This window comes from Leptosomus discolor, chromosome 5 (genome assembly GCF_034619465.1).
Source record: "Leptosomus discolor isolate bLepDis1 chromosome 5, bLepDis1.hap2, whole genome shotgun sequence".
In the NCBI taxonomy this organism is placed as follows: Eukaryota; Metazoa; Chordata; class Aves; order Leptosomiformes; family Leptosomidae; genus Leptosomus; species Leptosomus discolor.
Window position 1 is genome coordinate 32,606,455 of NC_141395.1, and position 24,242 is coordinate 32,630,696.

General features: G+C 36.4%; 1 protein-coding gene across 1 annotated transcript in view; it reads left to right on the forward strand.

The window, feature by feature from the left end:
• The window catches only part of DNAH7 (dynein axonemal heavy chain 7), a 90,303-nt gene that overhangs the window by 17,873 nt on the left and 48,188 nt on the right, over positions 1-24,242 (forward strand). The window contains 15 exon segments of the mRNA XM_086465981.1: positions 1,059-1,126; positions 1,790-1,843; positions 2,027-2,105; positions 6,864-6,917; positions 7,533-7,679; positions 8,294-8,974; positions 11,366-11,557; positions 17,253-17,297; positions 17,299-17,435; positions 18,567-18,640; positions 18,643-18,761; positions 20,269-20,409; positions 21,875-21,926; positions 22,441-22,567; positions 23,430-23,649. Of these exon segments, the coding sequence (XP_086322107.1) occupies positions 1,059-1,126; positions 1,790-1,843; positions 2,027-2,105; positions 6,864-6,917; positions 7,533-7,679; positions 8,294-8,974; positions 11,366-11,557; positions 17,253-17,297; positions 17,299-17,435; positions 18,567-18,640; positions 18,643-18,761; positions 20,269-20,409; positions 21,875-21,926; positions 22,441-22,567; positions 23,430-23,649 (2,190 nt within the window).

Genomic DNA, 24,242 nt, shown 5'->3' on the forward strand with positions numbered 1-24,242 from the left:
CATATCTTTGCCTGAAGGCCCGTTAATTTCAAAATTATAATAGTTTGGAGGGAAGGGGGTTACACTCTCCATTTCAAGGGAGGCTCCTGCCTTCCTCCACAGACACCTGTCTTTTCAAACCAAGACACTGGTTTATAGAGGATGACTCTTGTGCCTACTTACAATAACATTGTATTTCATCTTAATGAACATCAGTTTATGTGAATTTCATCAGAGACATACTTGCACAAGTATTTTTGTTAGGATTGTGGCATGTCATTTGCAATTAAAGTCCTGAAAATTTACAGTTCATATGCTGGAGTTGATGTGAAGGGGTAAGAAAGCGTGAGTCCAGCCACCTCTAAATTCCTTCCAAGCATCTAAGGTGTAGAGAGGATCCTTAACATGAACCGTGGGGGGTTTTTTGGTGTGTTTTTTTTTTGTTTTTTTTTTTTTTGTCCCTGTAAGGATATTCTGTGGTAAGAATCCTTTGTCCATCCATTCTGAAAAAGAACTCAGAAGGCTGAAGTGGTTTTCCTTAAATTGTTTCTCTCCTAGCATTTGGTGCGAACGTCAGTTCTGGAGAAACTAGTATTTACAGGCCTGTCATGAGGGCTTCTGTGTATGGAAGTCAAGCTGACTTGCCCACTAGTCCAAGAAAGCATGGGGTTTGGAGACTCACTGGGAGGCAGAGTCCCTTTTTAATCCTAAGGAATGTCAGGTGTCTCTAACAGTAAAGCAAGATTAGCACCTTTTAGAAGTATCTCAGACTCTGTCATTTCACTGCATAACATTCACTGTTACAGACAGTAGGTGCCCTTCTTTTTTGAGGAAGTAGATTATTTGTCAAGGTAAAAAGCGATAGAAGTAAGACTTGTATGAAGTTCGATGTGCAGCTACAGAGGAACAGTTATTTGCAACTGTAGCTTTTTCTTTCCCTTCTTCACTTGAAAGTTTTAAAGGCATTTTATGGTTTAACTAAATTCCTAGGTGAGATCCCTGACATTCTGGTTAAGACAATGAGAGAAAATATGTAAAATCTATTCAATATTCTGACAACTGTTATATTTGTGTTGCAGTATCTCCGTCTAGGAATGTTTGAATTGCACTGTGGTGAATTAATAAGTGCTTTACGTGAGCAGATAATATTTGTTGATATGGGAAAGTAGAAAATATCTGAAAATATTCTTTTTGAAATGTGTGATATGCTTTAGTCTCTTCAATATTAGCTAGCTAGCCTTGTCTTTGGTATTGCCTAATCAGGAGAAACAAGAGTGTAACTCCCTGCCCTTGGCAGGGCTTAAGTAGGGTCTTTATCACTTGAAGGACTGCTTCATTGTTTGAGGTAAGATGGGATGGGGCAGGAATTGTCTTTGCACACAGACCCTGACCATGGAGGGGGATGTTGCCTTGAGCTGTAGTTGCGGCGGGAGACACTGCCCAGGTGTCCCTGAACTGTGCATGTTCTGGAGGGTGGGTTCAAAAGGACAATCATGATGAAGACTATCGAGGAACTCTTCCTTCCTCCCCAAGACCACCAAGAGACCCCCGAAGAGGAAGACTGTGCCTGCACAAGGGGGAGGAGATCTAATTTGCATCTGAAGCGGGACAGAGTGTTGAATATATACTAGGCGATGACGCAATCTCGTGAATATATAAATTTTGTTGCTTTAAATAGGAGGCAATTACCGCGGCTTGGGGTGCAAGCATCCTTAATGCACCTGACCCTTGCTGGACCCAGCGCTGCAGAGCTGTAATAAACATACCTGCTTCAGAATCAGCTTTGATTGTGGAGCTCTTTCGCAGATCATTGTGAAAAAGTTGTTTCCAAAATGTTCGAAGATCATCAAGACATAAATGTGAGGTAACTCTCAAACAGAAAATGTGTATTGAAATATACTTAATTTTGTTTCCACTGTTGATTTTTTTTTTTAATTCTTAAAGGTAATGTTGATTTCATTTTTGCTGTTATCAATGTATGTGATTTGTCTGAGGATGATTAAAACAAAACAAACATGCCCAACTGGTTACTTTATGTATTTTTCAGGCTACGTGATGAGTTTGTGAGAATATCAGAAAAAGCCCTTACTACTCCGTCTAATACACAGGAACTAATGGAACTTAAGGTACTCTCTTCTTTTTTGTGAGTGCAAGTAACAAGCAGCCACCAGTACTATTGCTCTGGCCTTAAGGAGTAGCATATGCAAGTTGTCCCTTTTACAGATATGATTCTGGCCTTGTTAAAGTCGCTGGTGCTCTATCTGTATTGCAAAATAGAAAAGGACAGTCCTTTGGCTATAAGGCTAAATGTCATACCCTGGCTCTTATACATACAGCTAAACTCTTTTCCCCACCAAAACTTCATGGCTGCAGTCAGACTGCCTATTTGGAACAGTCCTTTGTCTCTGCCATCAGTTGTCCTGTGTGGTGGCATTATTGGTGAGAATGCCAGTTGGCATGGACCAAAGCCTAGTAGGCAGCTGTCCCCAAAGGTGGGGGTTGTGCAGTCTAGGGGTACACAAGGTGATCCACTGGAGTACATGAAGGAAATTTATTTTTTATCTAAAAAAAACCAGAAAGAAATTAAGCTTTACCAATATTTAATATACGGATTGACATTGGTGCCCTCACTCAAGTCTGCATGTCAGAGGGTCCTGCATCGCCTACTTATGTGAGGTGTCCTGAGGAAAGAGTGGATGTTCCACAGTGCAGAGGGATTCACAGTGGCACCCTCACTTGTTTGCTTGCTTTCAGTGTATTACGGTTTGTGTGCCCAGTTAAGTAGATTTAGGGATTATGTTATCTAGTTTTAACTAACCTAACCCTCACAAAATGAGCCAGTGGGTTAAAAAGATTCCCTTAAAGAAACTGCTTATTGAAGATAATACTAATAGTGCGAGTACAAGTGATCAACAAGAAAATGGCAGACCTGACACTTCTAGACCTAGTATGAGCTCTTAATCATCCACATTACAAAGTAAAAAAAATGATGTTCTAATCAGATTTGACAAGTTGGGCAAAAAATCCCCCCCAAATTTTCAGGAAGAGTATTTGAAATATGGGTTTATATCCACTGTTGTTAATGATGAACTTTGCCTGAAATGTCTATTGTGCCTTGAGATATTAGTTAATGATGAAACCATCACACTTAGCAAGACGTGAAAACTGAGCATCCAGATCATGAAAAGAAACCTCTACAATTTCTTCTGTGAACTTTCAAGTCATGCGATACTTAATACAGTACTCTACAAAATGTAATGATCCATGCTTAGAAGACTCAGGAGCCTCGTCTTATTTATTAGTGAAAGAGAAAAAGCCACATGCTATTGGCAAACACTTGTTCTTCCTGCTGTGGTAAAAATGGCTGAAATAGTACATGGAAGTTCCATCTAAACATAAGGAAAAACTTCTTTACGTTAAGGGTGACAGAGCACTGGAACAGGCTGCCCAGAGAGGTTGTGGAGATATTCAAAACCTGCCTGGATGCAATCCTGTGTGACCTGCTGTAGGTGAACTTGCTTTAGCAGGGGGTTGGACTAGATGATCTTCAGATGTCCCTTCCAACCTCTGCCATCCTGTGGCGAAAAACAATATGATGACAAACTAAAATGCATTTCTCTATCAACAAACACTGTTGGAAAGCACATGGAAAACATTGCTGAAGATTTGTAGAAACAAGTATTAGAACAAATTATGCAGTGTAGGAGATTTGCTATACAGCTGGATGAAAGTATGGATGTTTAACTTATCTCACTTGTATGATATTTGTGAGTTTCTGTTTCAGTAATGAAATACATGAAGAACTACCCTTTTCTGACCCACTAAAGGAAAGATGTATTGGAGAAAATATATTCTCAACAGTAAACGACTTCTTTAATAAAAGCAATAATTTATGAAAAAACTGTTCAAGTGTAACTACTGATGGAGTGGCTTCTTTGACCAGAATTAAAAAAAGGATTCCTGGGTAATGTTATAGAGGTAGCATCAGATGTGAAATTCACGCACTGCATCATTCCTAAGTATGCTATGGCAGCAACTGTGTTGGAGCCAAAAGTGCACAAAGTACTACAGGATGTCATTAGTGTGGTTAACTTTATAAAACAAGATCTTTAAATAGTAGAAGCTTCATAACAGTTTGTACTGAGATGAGGTGTAACCATGCAAATCTTCTGTGCCACACAGGTTTGCTGGTTATCTTGTTGCAAATTTCTTTAAATAGTTGTTGAATTTAAAGGTGAGTTATTAATTTTTCTTTCACAAAAAGACAAGTATTCCTAATTTTGCTGATCACCTTTTTCTGTGATGACAAGTGGCTGTCAGTAGTATGCTAACTAGCAGATATTTTTGGTAAAGTAATGACAATCTGTCCTTCAAGGTAAAGGTGACATCTTTAAGAATGAATGAGAAATTAGCTGCTTTTTGAAAGTAAATCATGCTATGATGGAGCTTTTTGAAAAATGGACATTTGGAAATGTTTCCATTGTTATGTGATTTTTGTTACTGAAAACTATGTGTCCTTCCCTTTAAAAACTCACATGTGTACAATTTAAACGGAATTGGAAACGGAATTTTCTGAGTTGTTTAAAAATTTTACAAAATGTTTCAGTGGCTTTTGAACACATTTGTTAAAAATGTAGAAATGTAAGACCTTCCAATTAGTTAGCAAGAACAACTGAGTGATGTTGGGGAAGATGGAAATTTACTAGATGAACTTCAATAAAATCCTTTGCATAATCGGTGGATGGGATCATGATTTCATAAGTGCAGCAAATGATGCAAGTCTTCCATTTGGATCTGTGCATCTTTGTTGTTTTTTAATTATTTTTTTGCAGCTATGGTAGCCATTAAAATGAAGTTTTGAAATAAACTGAACTTAGAATAAGACCTTTGAATCTCTGAATCTCAAAGTATTAAACCAAGATTAATGAAGCATATTCAATCACATTGCTCTCACTAAAAATATTATTAATGTTAGTGAAAGAAAAAAATCCTGTAAAATTAAAAATTATTTGAAATATTGTTTATTTCATCTTCAATTAATCCTTTTTAATTTCTATTTTTGTGTGTGCTTTATTGTGTACATAGTATGTTAGTGCAGTAGTATGTGTATATAATCTAAATATACATACATTTGGAGTGCATGCTCAAAAATTTCTGGCTGATAATGATGTGTGATCAAGAAAGTCTGGAGACCACTGCTGTAGGGGGAGCATGCTAGCAAGCACTGTTGCTGGCTGGAACACTGATTGAGCCTATAACTAAATATAGGTATTTAGTTAGTAATATAGGTATTACCTGGAAGTTTTTTCACTGATTTTCAGGAAGCAATGCATTCATATATAATGGCTTGGAATAAATGCATGGTTTTAGTTCTATCCCTATCTAGCTAGTGTAAGCAGGTAACAGGTAATTTCTGTAGTGTGGGCAACATGCCAGTGGAATTAAATATAGGCTGCATGTTCTTCAGGCTTCTGAACAGATAGTTTAGTCAAGTAGTGAATAGTCAAACAGTTGGTTCTCTTGAATTCAATTCAAGCACTTGAATTAAATGTGGAAGACTCAATATGCGTTCCCAATATCCTAAACTGATCAGAGTTGAAACCTTAGATGTAGGGAATGCGTTTAACATACGTTTAGTTCTTCACAAGAAAACTTTGAAAAGCACTCATTGGCAAGTTTTATGAAGTAATTTTGCCTTTGCATCCTTTGTTGAATGATCATTTAAAATTTAGCAGATGTGGGGTTTGCAGTTCGGTAACTGTAAAATCCCATCTCCTCTTACAAATACCACTTCTATAATCAAAACCCTGCTGTTTCTTTGATGTATGCAGGCTCCAGTTCAGTGAAGCACTTAGATTCACACTTGAAATGTAACATGTCAGTCTCTTGCTGTTCAGCAAAGTTCTGATGTACGTGCCCAGTATTAAATGTGTGAAATATAGGTGTGTGCTTAAAATAAAATCGGTCCTGAGTGGTTGGCTGAGTCTGGGCCTGAGTGATTTGAACTTTTACTACAGTGAAGTTCAATGTGGGCTATCACTGGAGTAATTTTTTCAAGTAAAAAGTAAAATGTTTAGAAGTTGAACTATCTCTATCTGAGAATATGGTGCCTTTAAAATGCATACATATTATGCTATAATTTTTCGTTCGAGAATAAACAAATTGCATGTAATTGTGGGTAGCATGTAATATTATGCCAGCATCAAACCCCTTGTAATAGTTCTTCCATCTCATTGCTGAAAAGATATGTCAGTCTTTGTTGGGAGTATTCTTTTAGTAGCCAAATATTCTTTATAGCAATGAGTATATTCTGAAGCATAGAAACTGCTGTTAAAATCATGTATCAATGCAGTTTACTACCAACTCTTGAGATCCAAAAGAACAGCGTAATTTTACTATTAATCATAATGAGCAGTACACCAGCTGTCTGCATTCCTTATACTGCTACTGTTAGGGAAGACCTAATCTTACATTGGGCTGTCCAGTGCTTCCCTTTCTGAAGTGTGTCCTTTTTCTCTCTTGTAGTGATTTTACTAATTTTTCTTGGTAGCGCCGTGCTTTCTTTGCCAAATTTGCAACACTTAAAACGGGCTGTCTGTTTGGTTTCCATTAGTCCAAACCTTTGTGCATACAGCTTCATTTTGAGTTTTATTCGATAAAATAGCTAGGAAGGCAGTTGTATTGACAAGTTATATGCTGTAAAAATGGCTAATACTATGCCATTACATATGCAAATACGTATTACATGTATTTCTAATTTTACTTAATTTTCCTTGTAAAAAGGAGCTTTTGAAGTTAAGTATTAACATCAGGCATTATTTTGGCATTAAATGATATTTAAAAATATATTAAAAAAATCTTCCCTTTTAATTTCTATTCCCCAGGCCTGTATGCAGAAAGTGGATACATGTGACATGCTTGAATTGGAGCAAAAATTAGTGGGTGCTGTGAAATAGTAAAATTCAGATATATCCTTTAAAGACACGTACATGGCTTGATTTATGCACATGACCAGTACCTTCAGAGACAATGGCAGTATATGAAATTTGTATGATAGGTCAAAAAAACCCCAACCTGCATTAATTTGTAAGTGTGATTTTGCTGTTAGGATAATGTCAAATAAGGTAGTTTTATAACATAAATGCGTCTTGATTCGGGTTTGGTTTATTAGTTTTTATTTTTTAATCTCTTATACTGTATTTTATCTTTTAGAATTTTAATTTGAGATATACTAGGCATTTGAATTTAGTTTTGTATTATTAGCCTGCTGACTACGTCCATCACAGAGAGCAGAAATTTTTATGTCCAACTATATCCTATGACATAGAACCCAAAGTTGTGTCTGTCAGCCCAGTAAGTCACTGCAGGTAACAGTAGGATTCAGGACAAATTCTGTAATTTGGGTGGAATAGATACTCACATGCATATGTGTTGGATGTCTTGGATTTTCTGCAAGTATAAAATGTCCTACTATAGCAAATCAGAATAGTTATTTTTTATAGAAATTTATTCTGATTTTTTTAAATTAGTATGCTTGCTTGACGTTTAATTAGATACGCTGTGAACAATTTGTTGGGGAACTGAAAAACTACTCTAAGCAGGTTGAAGAATTCAGCGCATTTGGAGATATTCAGGAAGTCAACAGGTATTTGAAGAAAGCTCAAGCGTTAAATACAAAATTGGATCTTGCTGCTGATAAGGTACAGATTGTAGTTTAAACTAGTCCAATAATACAAATCGTAAATCTTAATATTTGTATTACTGTAATTAACAGTTTGCTTAGTAATGCAATTACTGAGATTTGGCTGACTATTCTTAAATTAGCTATGAAATATTTTTACGTGATTTGCAATTTCAACTACAAATCTCTGAGCGCACTGATTTGTTACTGTGTGGTCTTGAGTTAATATGGCAGCACATTGCATAGTGAAAGAGTGGATTAAATTTATGTAGGTTTGCATAGATATTATACTTTTATGTTCTTGGAAGTGCAATTCCTGATGCTCATTATTACCTCCTGTCTGTTAAAGCCTCTATGGTAATGCAAATTATCGAGGAATGCCCAGGTACCGTTTTAAACCTCTAACTATATTCCTCTGTTGTCCAGCACAAATGCTGAGCTGTTACTCAGTTAAAGATTTCTTTAGCTGCAGTCGATACCAGCTATTACATAATAGACTGGTTTAGTAACTCAAAACTTAATTTGAAGCTTGTTGAAGACACCGGAAAATCCCCCCCCCCCCAATCCCTGTGACCTGACCTGGTATCATGAACAGCTTTGTTTGTATTTCAGACCTCACTTATGTCTCAACAGATTGATCAGTTTAGTTCAGAAGAAGAGTCCTTTGGATGGCCAATATCTCAGTATCCTCAGCATAAAAACATCCAGAGTACTCTTGCTCCCTACCTTTGTCTCTATGATATGACTGTTGAATTCAACAGAAAACACAAAGACTGGACAGAGGCATCATTTACAGAAGTGAATCCAGACAAAGTAGAGGTAGGTATAGGAAACTACTGGCATGGACTATATAAACTAGAAAAAGCCTTCCACAATTCTCCAAATGCATTAGCAATAACAAGACAGGTTAAATCAAAAGTAGAGGAATTCAGGTGCCACATCCCTCTAATCCAGGTGATCTGCAATCCTGGTTTGCAAGAATGGCACTGGGAAGAGATGGCAAAAATTGCTGGTTTACCACTATCTCCTTCTGAAGACTCAAATGTCTTGTCATATATTAACTTGCATCTTGAACCATTCCTAGAAAAGTTTGAGACCATCAGTGAAAAAGCCAGCAAAGAATATTCACTTGAGAAGGTTTTAACGAAAATGATTTCTGAATGGGATCAAATGGAGTTCACTCTTCTTGCTTATAGAGAAACAGGAACCCATATTTTGTCATCTGTAGATGATATTCATATGTTACTGGATAACCGTGTTGTCAAAACTCAGACAATGAGAGGATCTCCATTCATTAAGCATTATGAAAAAAGAAATTAAAAAAGAATAAGATAAATTTTCTTCTAATAGAAAGTCACCAACTAGTGTTACCAAATAAGAAATCTTTTCTGCTTAACCTGAAGTATAGGGACTTCAAATGCTCTTGTTTATCCTCCTTAAGCAGTGAATTAATCTCATTTTAAAGGGCTAAAGCTTTTGTCCCGTGTCAGCTACATGCCATTTAATCCCATAAAGCTGATTTTTACTTTCAGTTAACAATATGGGAAGTACTAATGCATTGAAGAGGTTGCTAAACATTTTTACAAACTCTGGTACTCAAGGTACCAGATGCATCACATTACCTTTTTTTTACCAGATAAAACATATCTGAGGTATAGATGGAAAAGTTGTAGAACAAGAGACTATAGTCTAAACTTTCCACCTAGATTATAAAGCTACTGAATCTTTTAGCTCTTGAACAATTAAAAATGCTAGGCCTTATGTAAGGGAGATGAAGAAAAGTGAAACAGGACAAATTTCAGGGAAGTGATGAAATTTTTTTTTTTTCCTAATGCAGGAAATTAATTTCTAAAACTTAACATTGCATGTTAAAAGTTCTATACTTCCATCTTTGAGCATAGATTTTAATCTGTTTTTGTCTCTTTCCTCAATAAATACTTTACTTGGTTCTTAAATCCCTGAACATAGCCATATTGTGGAAACCCAAATATCTTTCATCTAAAGTCTGGCTGTAATTATCTAGCTATATAGGAACCTCCAAACTCCTATTAACCTGCAAAAATGCTATTTCGGATTTCAGCACTTATTCAATAAATATGAACGTATGTGTATACGTTCCAATAAGTATTAATTCTCTGATTACTACTGTACTGTAATATAAGAGTTCCTTCCTTATTAATGTAGGTTTTACCTATTTAAAAAGAGTAAGCCTGCCGTGGTAATTTCATCAGAGATTTTTGGTGATTGATAGCATTTGTAATAATACAAGGTATTACTATTGCTTCAGTTTATGAAATCTAGTCGATTATACAGTGGTTGCTTTCTCAATAATCCAGCAAAGCATGTAGAATTCTGGATTGCTGCCAGAGATTATTCCTAATTCCTCATCTTCAGTTTTGGTGTAAGCAAATTAACTGACCTGCCTAACTTTCCTCTTGGAAAGCTGCATTTTATTCTGCCTCTTGGTAGAAGCAAAAATCACCGGAGACGAGGTACCGATACTTAAAGGTGAAAGAGGGACTTTGGTAGAGGAGAAGGTACAGGCAAGCAAAGCTGTCTATTGTTTAGAATATATGGCAGGTGAATGAATGAAGGAAGAAGTATTTTTTCACATGTATCATTTTACAGTTCTCCGTGCAGCCCATGTATGAGTGTCCTGTGGAGAAAATTATTGCCATGGTTCATTTATACAATATGTATTTTAGCAGCATGCACTTACTATAAGAATTCTATCTGTACTGTCCAGTGGTATGGAAGCTGTAAAAAATAATACTCACTGTTTTTATATAGGAAAGAAGAATATATGTACTTGTTATAGGATTATAAATAGTGTTTTATTTTTATATATTTTTTGTGCATTGCTTTATGTCAGTGAATTAGGAATACCAGTGATATTGGAGAACTGATAATATCACATCTGCCTGATATTGGTGAGATAGTAAGAAGTGTCAAGTGGTGAGTGGTGTTAATAATTCTGAAATTATGCAGAAAGATTGAGGACACTTAGAAAAATGATAGACTAAAGGATCTTGAATTTTCGGCTATCAAGAGGAAAGACTGAATAGCTATTGAATTATAATATTGTGTACCCATATTGGTGTGCAGTAATATTGAAGGACTCTTTGATCTATCAAACAAATATGTTCAACATCCACATTTGGAATTTGAAGTCAGAAATAAAATGTGACTTGACCATTGGACTATTTACTTCTTGAAATCTTTTAATTAAGACCAAATGTCTTTTTAGGACAGCGTCTACATATTTTTGTTTTAGTAGTTTTAGGTTACCTTCGTGTCTTTCTTTTGCCATCTCAGCCTGTCTGTCCTAGCAAACAGTTAGAAGTAGTTGTCTGGGCTTTGATGCCAGAAACCAGATTACAAACTCAGTTGAAGTGAATTTGTCCACTGATACTATTACATGCTAAAGTGTGCTATGTTTATTCACTGATGCTGTTAGTCTATGTATTGGATTAACCTAGTTAATGAAATCCTACAATCAACCTTACAGATTATCCAGTTGCAGAAATTAATGTGGATTTTGTTATGCAGGAAATTGGGCTACGTGAATATGATATTCTGCTGAAATCTTAAAACTTACACCTGTTCCACTTGCTGCAAAATATGCAAATTGTGAAAAAGATCTGAGCAGTCTGCTGGAAATCTTTTACTGGATCATCAATTAATGCATTTGAACTAATGCTATTTTATAGGGAATGGGAAGGAAAGCTGTTGTTGGTACAGGAGATCCTACATGAATGGCTGAAGGTTCAGGCTACTTGGCTTTATTTGAAGCCAATTTTCAGTCCTCCTGACATCATGGCTCAGATGCCTGAGGAAAGCAGATGATTCAGTACTGTAGTTAAGATGTGGAAAGACTTAATGAAATCAGTTTTTCAGGTAAGTACTTCTGTCTTAAGAATAAAGAGTGAATTTATAGTATGTAACTCTCTCATTAAAGGGTAAAGAGTTTGATATGTGGCTGAGGGAGGCACTCCTGCTGAACCAGACAACAGTTTATGTCTAAGGAAGAGGAAGGTGGGTGGGGAAGGCCCTCTGTTGAACCAGTCCACGGTTTTATGTCTAAGATACGGAGAATAAGGAAACCCTCCGATTGTGTCATGAGGTTCAGAGAGACCCCCCCCTTACTTTCCCAGACTCCTTCAGAGAGTACAGTTAGATCCCATCCTAGTTCCAGACATGGTCAACAGTTTATGACTAAGGATACAGGGAAATTAAACAGCTGATTTATTAAGGATAGGAGCTTGTTATGTGGTCAGGGAGACCCTCCCGTCTGGTCATGAGGTTCAGAGCAGACCTCCAGCGTAAGACAGACATGGACCTGCTCAAGCAGGTCCAGAGGAGGGCCATGAAGATGATCATGGGGCTGGAGCACCTCCCCTGTGAGCACAGGCCGAGAGAGTTGGGGTTGTTTAGTCTGGAGAAGAGAAGGCTCCAGGGAGACCTTAGAGGGGCCTTCCAGTACCTCAAGGGAGCCTTCAGAAAAGGTGGGGAGTGTAGTGATAGGAGGAGGGGTAATGGTTTCAAACTGAAAGAAGGGAGATTTAGATGAGATGTTAGGAAGAAATTCTTCATTGTGAGGGTGGTGAGGCACTGGCACAGGTTGCCCAGAGCAGTTGTGGCTGCCCCCTCCCTGGCAGTGTTCAAGGCCAGGTTGGATGTGGCTTTGAGCAATCTGGTCTGGTGGGAGGTGTCCCTGCCCATGGCAGGGGGGTTGGAACTAGATGATCTTTAAGGTCCCTTCCAACCCAAACCATTCCATGATTCTACTGTAACAGACAAGTATAAATTAAGTAACCACTACAATAAGCAAGATAATTAAGTATCATGATTCTCACCAAGAAGGTGTCCCTGCCTGGGGAGCAGAAAGGTCCAGGCCTATCAACCTGTCCAGTATTTGGCATTCTCACCTTCAAAAAAGAGAATTCTAAAGACTAATTTTATACTTATTGATGAGATGGGACTGAATCATATCTTGTGTTCTGATTAGCTCCTAGCAGGCTAATTAATTGCGGGGGGTGGGAAGCCAATGCTCACTAGAGATGTGGTCTCCTGCTCTGGTATTGGTACAACCTCTAGCAATTAGACCCTGTCTCCAGCCTTGTTGATAAAACTTCTGGCTATAAGACCTTTGCCTCATCCCAGCAGTTGCAGTAATTGGGCTGGGTCATAAAACATCCAGATTGCCAGGTCATAAAACTTCCAACATCTGTGCACTGTCTTGGCCAGATAAGCAAGATGCTCATATGATAAGTGCATTAGTTAGCCTGCATTCTGTCCCAGGCTGGTACAAAATAAGCATGCTAATTAGCCTGCATCTTTGTTACATGGCAAGCTGGGCAGTTTTCCCACATTAACAACAACAACAAAAAAGAAATTGCTTCTGATAATACAGTAATCTGTTTTCTGTTTCATCGTAGCCCCCTTTCTCAGGTTCTTCTAAAAATTATTTTGCAGAACTGTTTCACGTAGAATCATAGAAACATTGATTGGGAGGGGCCACTGGAGTTCAGTTAGTCTTAACGTCTTTCTAAAAGCAGAACTTTTGCCAACGCAACATCAGGTCAGCCACAGCTTTGTCTAGCCAAATTTCAAAAATCTCCAAGGACAGAGATTTCTTGCGGGTTACCTTCAGAGACTTCAGTGCTGTGGTACTTTCCTAGTAAATAATTTTCTCCTGATGTCCAAGCTGAACCTCCCAAGCAAAGATTTGTATCTGTTGCCCAACTGTCACTGCTGAGAAGTTGGCTCTGTTTTTTTTTTTTTTCAATTGCCCTTCATGTGGTTGCTGTCTACAGTTAAATTCTACTTAATTTCCACTTCATCAAGCCAAACAAGTCTAGCTCTCCCAGCCTCTTCTCACAGGCCATGTGCCATTCTGGTGAGTGAAATTAAGCTGCATACAAACCAAAGTACCATAGCAATGATGATTCTGGCACTGTAGTTCAATTGACATGAACTGATGAATTTTTACACTGATTATTCTTTTTGAAAAATGCTGTTTATTTGCATATTGAATGGTAGAGCTGCCTCTGTAATTTTAAACTGTTTAGATATTTAACTTGCTTCAAAAGTACTATTCTCATCTACTATAAATCAGTACATAAGGCAGTTGTTAGACACCATCTCTGCATGCATCTGGTGGTTCAAAATGTTACTGTCGTGTCAATATGCTTCTTATTTAATGCCTTCTGGAAGTTAGCACTGTTCATCATGAGATTATATGGATGCTCTTTGCTTCAGTATTTAGATCTTCTCAGCCTTGGATTGGGTTAGATTGGTTGTATTTGCCAGCCTAACTGGACGAAGAACACTCCTACAGTCGTCTTCTGCTGAGTCTGTTGAGAGGGCAATAGCTTCTAGCAAAAAGGTGGTACTAGTAAGGGAAGAGGTAACATCTGAAACTGGCACAGCTGATTCTGCAGCAGTTACATGATTGATGGTCTGAATACATACTCTACAAATTCTTCTTTTCAGGGAATAACTAGTTACCTAATAATTCTGGTAATCCTGTTGTATAATTCTAATGATTCTAATAATGATTAGAGAAACAGCATTCATTCTGAAAAAGTTCCTTAATATAAAGGATATTTCTAGTAGGATGTTGTGTTTTTAGTATTTTTTTTTAACTGGGCTTACTAAACTGTTCAACAGACTTGAGAAGATTTATGAGGTCCACTATTTTCCAGGGAAGGGACATAAGGTTTCTGTTTGAAGGAAAAAAAAAAAAATAGAACTTTGTTTTCATCCGTCTTGTGCCTTTGCAGAACTTCCAGAGATCCATTCTGTCATTAGGACAAATGCTAGAATCTTCACTCAGTCTAAAAGCGTTTGGTGTGAGCTCTTTTCAGATTGCAGATGTGGTCTTAATGTAGGAATACATAAAATGTGTAGTATACGAAAAGAAGCATATGCTTCATTTCCTAGCAATACAGCTTGATTATTTAAAAATATAGTTATGTTTCATTTTTTATTCTCTGTTTATTCTTTCTCATTCCACTTTTCTCCCTCTCTCTCTTGTTTTCTTCTGTCCTGCCCTCTGCTTCTTTCTCTATTTTTCTTCTGATTTAGAAGAAAATCAGGCATTTATCCCATAGAGCTGTGAAATCAATAGTATTCACTTTGGGGATGAAATTGGGTAAAAATAAAAAAGGACAAGAATTTCAGAATTTTGATGAGTATTGCATTTCTGAACATTGTGTGCTGATTGATCTGTTTTGATAAAAATCTTCTAATTCAGATATTCAGTGCTAATCAAATACAAAGTATTTTTTGAATGTGAGATATGCTATCACTGGCAGAAAAAAGAATCATCTTTTGTTTGTACAGGAGAGTATGGATGCCAGAATAGAAGTTTAACAATCTCAAGTTAATTTTGGCTAAACAAGTAGGCATTATTTTCCAGAAGATGGCACTCTGTTTCCACAAATGCAATGTTTGAGTTTCACTTAAAAGGATGCTCTTCTCCCGTCTATATGAATGGTCTTTCTTAAAGCATAAGCTAACTTGAGTCTGTTCATGCTTTTTTGCATTTATATGCCATGTATTATAAAATTCCTTTATTTGCTAAGCGTTTCATCACAAATTTGAATAGTCATATCTTATTCCTTCATTTTAAATATCTAATTTAAGCAATGGACATTAACGAGGGTTAAATTACATAGTGGTTTAATTTCTACTTCCCAAACATTTTAAAGAAATCTAGGATATGTAATCTTTTCAGTCTTTGTGGGGAAGAAAGCAAAACCAAAAAAGGGCAAGAAAAAAAATCCCAGTCTGCAACGTGTGATATGTTACCAATTGTGTTTAGAAACTAGAATTAGTGATGGTCTTTTAACAGGCTACTCTATATTTCTATACACTTGATTTATACTATTTTCTTGGTACCGTTTTTTCCAGTAATTGACACTGATAGTGTCACTGACAAAATAAGTTATGCTGGTGTTTTGAAGGACTGAGAATGGTGGCATTCCCTTTTTATTTCGTGCCTTAGCAGAACTGTAAATAGGATATCCGTGTTGAAGCATAGTTTTTTTTTTTTTCCCCCTGACTTTTTCTCATATGAAAGAAAAAACAAGCAGGAAGAATCCCATTTATAAAACTGGCAACACAGCTTTGATTTGCTTTACCAATTGCATTTACTCTATTTGATGACAGTAAATATGCTAAGAAAGGGAACAAAACCTCTTTCTGTTGACAATGTATAGTTACATGGTTGTTTGTGCATTAAAAACTGTTTTATAAAACCAATTATGAACTATGTATGCTGACAGCTTAATTGACTATGTGTAGTTGTTGAGTTTCTTCTGGTTTGTATGATGCAAGAGACAAGTGACAGAAGGTAAATTTATTTCGTGTACAAAGGAACACTATGATTATTGTATTAGGAAGGTGCACTCCCATGAAGCTCAATTAGATAAACATACAATTCTGGACTTTTTCAGCAGATTGGAAGTACATGTGTAACATGAGCAGGGAATTGAACCAAAGCTGAATGCACATTGCAAACAATTTCAAAATGTTATGAGTTTTTGAACTGAACCTGAACTTGGAATTTATTATTAAATTCTCCAAACTGAAGCTGAACAGCAGTCAGGTTACGGGGTCAAATCTGCATTGTCACTCTGTGAGGAGTCTGTTTCTTACAGATACCCTTTGCACCTTCTGGGCTCTGCACAGCAGTCTAGCCCGTCTCTCCTCATCTGTCCCTTGCAACATGAGTCACCCGTGCTTCAGCTCTGTGAGACTATGTTGTTCTGCAAACCCTCTCAGGGACTTTTCTAGTAGGCCATTCTGTATTTGTAATGGGCTCTGACAAAACTGTTCCAAGTGGAAATAGTCTGGGTACATCTTTGATTTCTGCTATCCATTGTTGGAGGATTCTTTGTTGTTACTGTCAGCAGATCTTACAAGCCCTCAGTAGATCGACGAGTCTGAAATTCTCCCCGCCACTCTCTTTGGTGTTTCTTATGGTTGTATATACTTATGTAATCTTTTTTAAAAATTTTATTTATTTTTATTTTAATCCTGGATATGTGTTCTATGCTGTGTGCTTACAGGTGCACTCACTGGGCAGAGCAGGGGGGACTTAAGGCTTAGGGGGGAACCTAACGTTTCTAGTTAGCTCTGTTTCCATCTCACCTGTGGGCATTCAAATTCCAGAGAAATACAGTCTGGTTTAGGGGTAAATGAGAAGCTGTGGTAGAAGCTGTGTTCCATCAAAATGTTTTAATTGTTCATGTTGCTTAATTACATAATCCAATTGAATACCCAGTGTAAATTATGTTGCTCCGACAGAATGATGGGAGTTGTGCTGTTAGCATTGATGTTTTGAAAATTATATTGAAAGGTAATAGTACATGTTTTGAAAAACTTAATTTAATACCAACTGCCTAACTACTTTTCCAGTGAACCCTTGTAATGAGGAAGGTTAGTGAATTGTCAACCTGACAATGGTTTGAGTAAAGCAGAATTTGAAATAAAGATTCATTTTGCTTAAGACTTCCTGCAGTGCTGTTCGGTGATTTACTTGAGAAGGCATTAACATTTTTATCTGGAATAATTTCTTTTCCAGGACAAACATGTGTTGACAGTAGTAATAATAGACAAGATGTTGGAAAAAACTGAGGAAGTGCAATGAATTTCTGGAGCTAATTCTCAAGGGCCTAGAGAAGAAGCGCCTGTTTTTCCCCAGATTATTTTTTTCCTCTAATGATGAATTCCTTGAGATTCTTTCAGAGACCAAAGATCCTACTCGGTATGGTAATATTTAATAGACGTATTTGACACTCACAGTGAATGCAGATAATCTTGTCATACTGTTTCTATGAGCCCAGAACTCTCTCTTTCTCTTACTGATGGTTATGGTATTAAGATATCTGCTTGGTTAGATGTTATGATAGATGAACACAAAGTAATTTTTGATGTGGGTAATTAAATTTGGTTCTGTTTTCTAAACTAGTAACCTTTCTGTATACTGGTTTTCAGAAGAATCAGAAGTCTGTATAGTAATTCGTGGTGAAATAACATACATGTTTTTTCCCAGTAGAAAACTGAGTATCAGATGGAACTTGTATATCACTGACTCGAGCTTCATCTTTTTAGGGGCAGTCCTAATTAAAGTATTTCATACATTTTTTGCCGTGTTTTAACTCTCTCTGGGTTTTCTACTCCCCAACCTCATTCAGGATTAAACTGCACAAAGTATAACTCAGTATAAGTCCTTCTTATACTGAGTGGAATCACCTCTATGAAGATTCCTGCAGAAGTGATCATGTTAAGCAATATAGCCTTCTCTATAAAGCAGAGGAACTGGTGTTTGATTCCCAATATGCAGACTTGATAGCATGCAGTGAATGCAGTGCAAAGTCATGCAAAAATAAGAATGAAAATAAAAAATAAAATGCCAGCTCAGTCACAGAGAATTATTCCTACAGTGCAATGAACAGGGCAAGAGAACTTGTGAGGAAAAAAATCTTAAAGGTTTTTTTTATTTATTACAAGCTGTGGTGTTAAGGTTATACTTGGTTGCTTTACTCAAATTCCTTAATGTTTGGTATAGTTTGCTGGGAAGGTATAAATAATGGAATTTTATGTATTGTAGGTGGATTAGCAGTTAAAGAAAGAATACTTGTTTGTCCTTCCTAGTTTATATTAGTTACAGAGACTATAAGTAATATTTTACATCTTTAAACTGATCTTCAAAAAATACGGTGGTAAGCATCTTGTAGGGGGCAGTACACAAGAGTTATTGAATTTTTTAACAAACTTTAAATGATCTTTTAAGTAAATTGTTTGGATTTTTTTTAAAAATTAGATCTTTTATGGTAGTATTGGCAAGAAAAAATTGTCTTGTCAAAAGCTGTTTAATACTAGTTTTATTTTCTAGAGTACAACCTCACTTGAAAAAGTGTTTTGAAGGAATTGCAAGAGTGGAGTTTACTGATGTATTAGATATTACACACATAGTAGTGAAGGAGAGACTGTGGAACTGGTAAAGACAATCTCAACATCAGAAGCTAGAGGTCAAGTTGAAAAATGGCTGGTTGAACTGGAGGCAGCTATGCTGAAGTCTGTCCACACGGTAACAAGTCCTAACCTCTTAGTTTCTAGGCTAATGGCATTCACCATTGATTTCATCAGTAAACATTAACATATACTGGAATAACTTTTTAGTCTTTGCATCTAGTATGAACATTAAACCAATGAATTCAGTCTTTAAAGGGTGGGGTTGGTTTGTTTGTTTGTTTGTTTGGTTGGTTGGTTGGTTTGTTTGGTTTGTTTGGTTTTTTTTTAGTTCTGGTCTCAATTTCTTGTAAATTCTCTGAAATTCTTTGAAATTAAATAGTAGAGTCAAAACCGTCTGTGCCAAGGATTCTTTTCCCAGAGCTTGTTCTACATTTGATGTGGTATTAAGGGACAAGATTAAACTGAAAGGTTGCCCATGTGTTGGTTTTGGTTTTTTTTAGTGTTCCTCTTAATTATGATTACCTTAATAAAGACCCTTAACTTTTCTTTTCAGATTGTATTGTTCTCGTCTTTACAGTGTCTCATCATTATGTCATATATTTAGCCATCTCTGTTGTAATCTTTTTATGGTCCTTTTCAATGTCAAGTGAGGTAATTATATATGCACACACTTTCCCTGACACTGTCTTACACTACAATTTTAATTATTGTAGCGGCATAGCAGTACAGAAGAAAGTGAATAACCTGATCTATTTGGTGCATGTCAGACATGGACAAGCTGAGCTGCATGAATAAGAAATGGTTAAGCACCATTTGTCTGCATTTAGCCTTGACTACAGAACTTTTATAATGATCTGAAATAGATAACATTTACATAGTTTTCATATCAATACAGTCACCTTTTTCCCTCATAGATGTATTTTTTTAACTAATGCTATTCTGTGTATACAGATGGCAGATTGTCACTGGGGTAGTTTACATTGTTTGACTGAGGAGCCATCTAAATTTGTTGAGGAGTTTGTTGATAATAAGACTTTATTCTTGCGTTCATTTGGTTAATGGCAGGAAAATAACCTGTTGGTATAGACTGGAAGTTTTGTCTCAGTGCAAGTTCTGATTTAATTGAGATTATTCTTGAGTGGCACTAGAACCAGGTTAATAATTCTATTATTAGAAAATACACTTGAAGTTAGATACAAGTTTAAAGAGTATGATCTGGAAAAAATTAAAAGCTCTGTGTTTTTACTAGAATGAATAGATGAAAAAACTTTCTGTTTGGGATATTACTTCTAACTGAATTGTATTTGTAATTGTTTTCTAGTTTCATTGTACATGGAGCTAGAAAATTTTAAATATCTGATGGCAAGAATAATTTTAGAATGTGTTGTGAAATCAGTTCTCAGAAATTTTGTGTAATCACTTCGTATTATGACATTTTGTGGGTTTTGAGCTTTGTTGAGAGATTTGCTTGCAAGATGTCAGTATTATAGAGTTGAATTTGAGGGTGAATCTAGACCCTGATTTATTTTTTATCCTCAGTAATACAATCTTACTTAAATGAATTCCAAAGCTGAACATGACCTGTTTTCACATGTAGTTATAGTGTGATTTTTCCTGTCTAGGTCATTGGGGATGCACTTGAAGCTTATCCAAAACCTCCACGTGTTAATTGGGTGAGAGAGCGGCCTGGACAATCAGTTCTTTGTGTATCCCAAACTTTCTGGACAATGGAAGTACACATGTCTATTAGAACTGACAAAATGGTAAGAGTATTTTAAATTTAAATTTATTCATTAATGTTTACTGCTTTTCATGAAGATGGGCTAGGACTAGCGTTAGAGGGTATATACCATCCTCAGCCTTGTCAAATAATGAATATGTATGCCTGACTGGTACAGAATTTATAATCTATTAGCTATTGCTAATGGGAATAAAGATACTTAAGACATTGAATTAAGATTCAGGATATGTGTTTCTTAGAACCTTTCTTCTGTTTATCACTAAGGCTTAGTGTTCTCACCTGTTGTATTTGGAATTGTTCCAAAATTCCTACCATCAGATGAGGCAACTAGATTTTAATTGTCTGGTGTTTGCACAGAAAGAAACATAATTTTTTTTCACAGTTACACATGAAGTTATAACTTTGTGATAGTTCCTGATACTCTTTTCTTTTCATTCATATTTTTTTTGCAATGGTATCAATTGAAAAATCTTGAAGTTGAGAAGAGTTCTACAGTATTGTATTTTTGGATTCTCCATGGTACATATAGCTGAGCTGTACCACAAACACAAAGTTAAATCTAATCTTTAACCCACATATGGAGCAGTATGTTAAGGCTGTATAACATTTTCTGCTTATTCACAAGTTGAAGCAATGACTCATGGTAATAGTGGCTTTTTTGAGCAGCTACATTCTGACGTGCAAGGAAGAGAAAATTCCGAGTGTCTTGGAAAGGGGAATTAAAGGAATAAGGGTACATTATGTGCTAATACAAGGAGTAAAGCTGATAGAATGTACAAGTTATAGTCCTAACTATTTGTGTCAAATATCACAATTCAGCTTCAGTGTGAAGAATTTATTTTAGTAGCTCTGTACAGGGAGCTACTTCCAGAACTCACAAAATTATATTCTCCTTTCTAGTCTGTTTATTTTTTTGTCTTCTAATACGAAATGAAAGTCTGAAATCTGTATGTGTATATAGTGCTATTGAAGCAAATATAAAGTTATTTCAGGAACATTCAAAGTTATTTTGTTAAAGTTATGTTTAAAATTTATATTAGGAAAGAATTATCTTTTGAGTAAATTTCATATTTATATCTCAATAGCTTATGTAATTTTGCCAACAGTGCACACGTAAACTTCCAAGAAGCATTGTAAACTGCTGTGTCTGAGAGATGACCTTAGTTGAGGTAGAAGGAAGTAGGATGAATAACTGGCCTATTTAGCATAAAATACTGAGATCCCTCAGCAGGTACTAGTAATGTATACACAGTTAAATATAGACAATCACTAGTTCTGCTTGCAGTCTCAGGTGGCTAAATGTGAGACAGCTCCAGGCCAGAAGTCTTTCAGTTTCATTAGTGCAGGGTCATGCCTGAACTACAAAGTCACCTGTTTTAAAAGAACTTACCATGCTAATTTGGTTGTCCTTAGCTATGCTCCTGACGTTAGGGATGGTAGATTGCCCACTTTTCAGCTACGTTTTTCTGATTTGCTGCTATAAGAAGGTTGAACACGCTGTGCAGCAGCTTAACCCTGAATTCCAAACAGAAGGAGCAAGTATCCAATAAATTTGTTTTACGCTCCTTTAGTTCCATACATAGCTTCATTGTCCAAATCACAATCTAGTCATAAAAGCTACTATAGAACTGGACTAAAATTTAAATTTAATTTTAAATTTAAATTTAATTTAAATTTTTAATTTAAAATACACAGCATTACTTGTACAAATAGACAGAGGCTTATTTCATTGGGATGCTTTGAAAATCAAGAACATGGGTTTGGAGTTTATAATAAAAGCTTTCTTTTATAACAGAAGTGTAGTTAAAATACTGTCAAATCTATCTATAACTTGATGATTTCGATCTGTATTTTATAGACTATTCATTACAGGAGAACAGATTGACACTGAACTGCATGTTGCTTTCATTAGGTTTATGACAAGGTGTGGTACTTTTCAATGTAAGCCTGCTAGCTGAACCAAAGATGAGTATTAGAAAAAAACTGCTAGGTTTTTACTGGTTTATTTTGAACTTCTCTGCTAATTGTAGTATTAATGCCTTCTAATATTTAGGTGGTGGTTGAAACCCAGTAATACCACGATTCTTGCAACACTGCAATACAGTTAATATTAATGGGTTTGATGATAAATCCATGTATACAATTTTTTCTAGAATCTTAGACTGGCATCTAACAGTATGGTAAGTGACCTTTATGTATTGGGGAAAATCAAACCAAATTATGGTAGCAGGAAGTCTCCAAGTTATGTTTGTAGGACACTGCTCTTGAAAAGAAATGACAATCTTTTAAATCCTGTGCCTTTTGAGTTATTCATCACTCCATAGAAGTAGGGCTCATCTTAAAATACTCCAGTGGTAAGGTTCTTATTCTGAAGTCTCTAACAGAGGTTTAGATTAGCTGAGGCTAATTCAGTAGCTGAGATATTTCTGTAATACAGTATTCTTTGATGTATAATAAATAAGAATAGAATTTACTTAGTCATTATTCAAAGAATAGAATGAGAAATTGCTCTTAAATTTCCTGTGGTTTGAGAAGGCTTACTCTTTCTTTGGCCTTTTACCACTGCATAATTTTTAATTCTATTATTAGGAATGGACTTCAACTTTCATTGTCTATCTATTCTGACAGCTAAGCTCAAAAAGATGCTTGTATTCTGTTTCCAAGACTAAGTTTGTGATTTGGCAGCTTCTGGCCCTTTGAGGGAGAGAAGACAGCAAGGGCGGTTTGACCTGACTTCCCTGTTGCTGCTGTTAGTCATAAAAATGAGGGGGGGGAAGGGTATAATTAGCTGTCTAACACAGCCAAATTTGTCAGCATATTCTACAGTTACTAGATGTGATTTGCAGAGTTCATCTGTTAATCCAGTGAGAGAACTAAGATTTGTAAAACTGCCTGTGAGGAAGTGTAATCATAGAACTTGAAAACTTGCATGAACTTTTAAGTAAATCAGTGTATATATACAATATTATTTTTTAATTCACATGCTAGTATCATGAAATTATGAGAATCATTCTGTTCTTACCATCTTTTATAACTTGTCAGTTATAGCTTTCCATCACAATATGTATAACTGACTCTGCAAATTATTAATGGAACCATGCATATGTATAAAGAATCTATGAAGAATCTGCTTCCTACACCAGCCAAATCTCACTATTTGTTCAATCTCCAGGACTTTTCACATGTTATTCAAGGTGTTTACCTGTCAAGATCCGAAGCAACAGAATCCGCAGGAATGATAAAATGTCTCTGGGTTCATGAGGTAAATCACCTAACACTAAGAAATTGTATTTATTATAAATAAGAAAAAGATGTGTATTAATCATAAAATCATATAATGGTTTAGGTTGGAAGGGACCTCAAAGATCATCTAGTTCCAACCCCCCTGCCATGGCAGGGGCATCTCCCACTAGACCAGGTTGCTCAAGGCTCCATCCAACCTGGTCTGGAACACTGCCAGGGATGGAGCATCAACAGCTTCTTAGGCAACCTGTGCCAGTGTCTCACCACCCTCAGGGTGAGGAACTTCTTCCCTGTATCTAGTCTAAACCTGCTGCCTCCCAGCTTCCAACCATTACCCCTCATCCTATCACTACACTCCCTGGTAAAGAGTCCCTCCCCACCTTTCCTGTAGGCCCCCTTCAGTTACTGGAAGGCCACTATAAGGTCTCCCCGGAGTCTCCTCTTTAGGCTGAACAAGCCCAATCTTTTTGTAACGCCATCTCCTATTGGCTAGTAGCTGTGAATTGGTATCACACTCACAAGAAAGGATTTTGTATATTGTATGGGCAGAGGAAATCAGACTTTTTCAAAGTATGAATCATATCTTAGTAGATGAATTAATTGTTGATACCT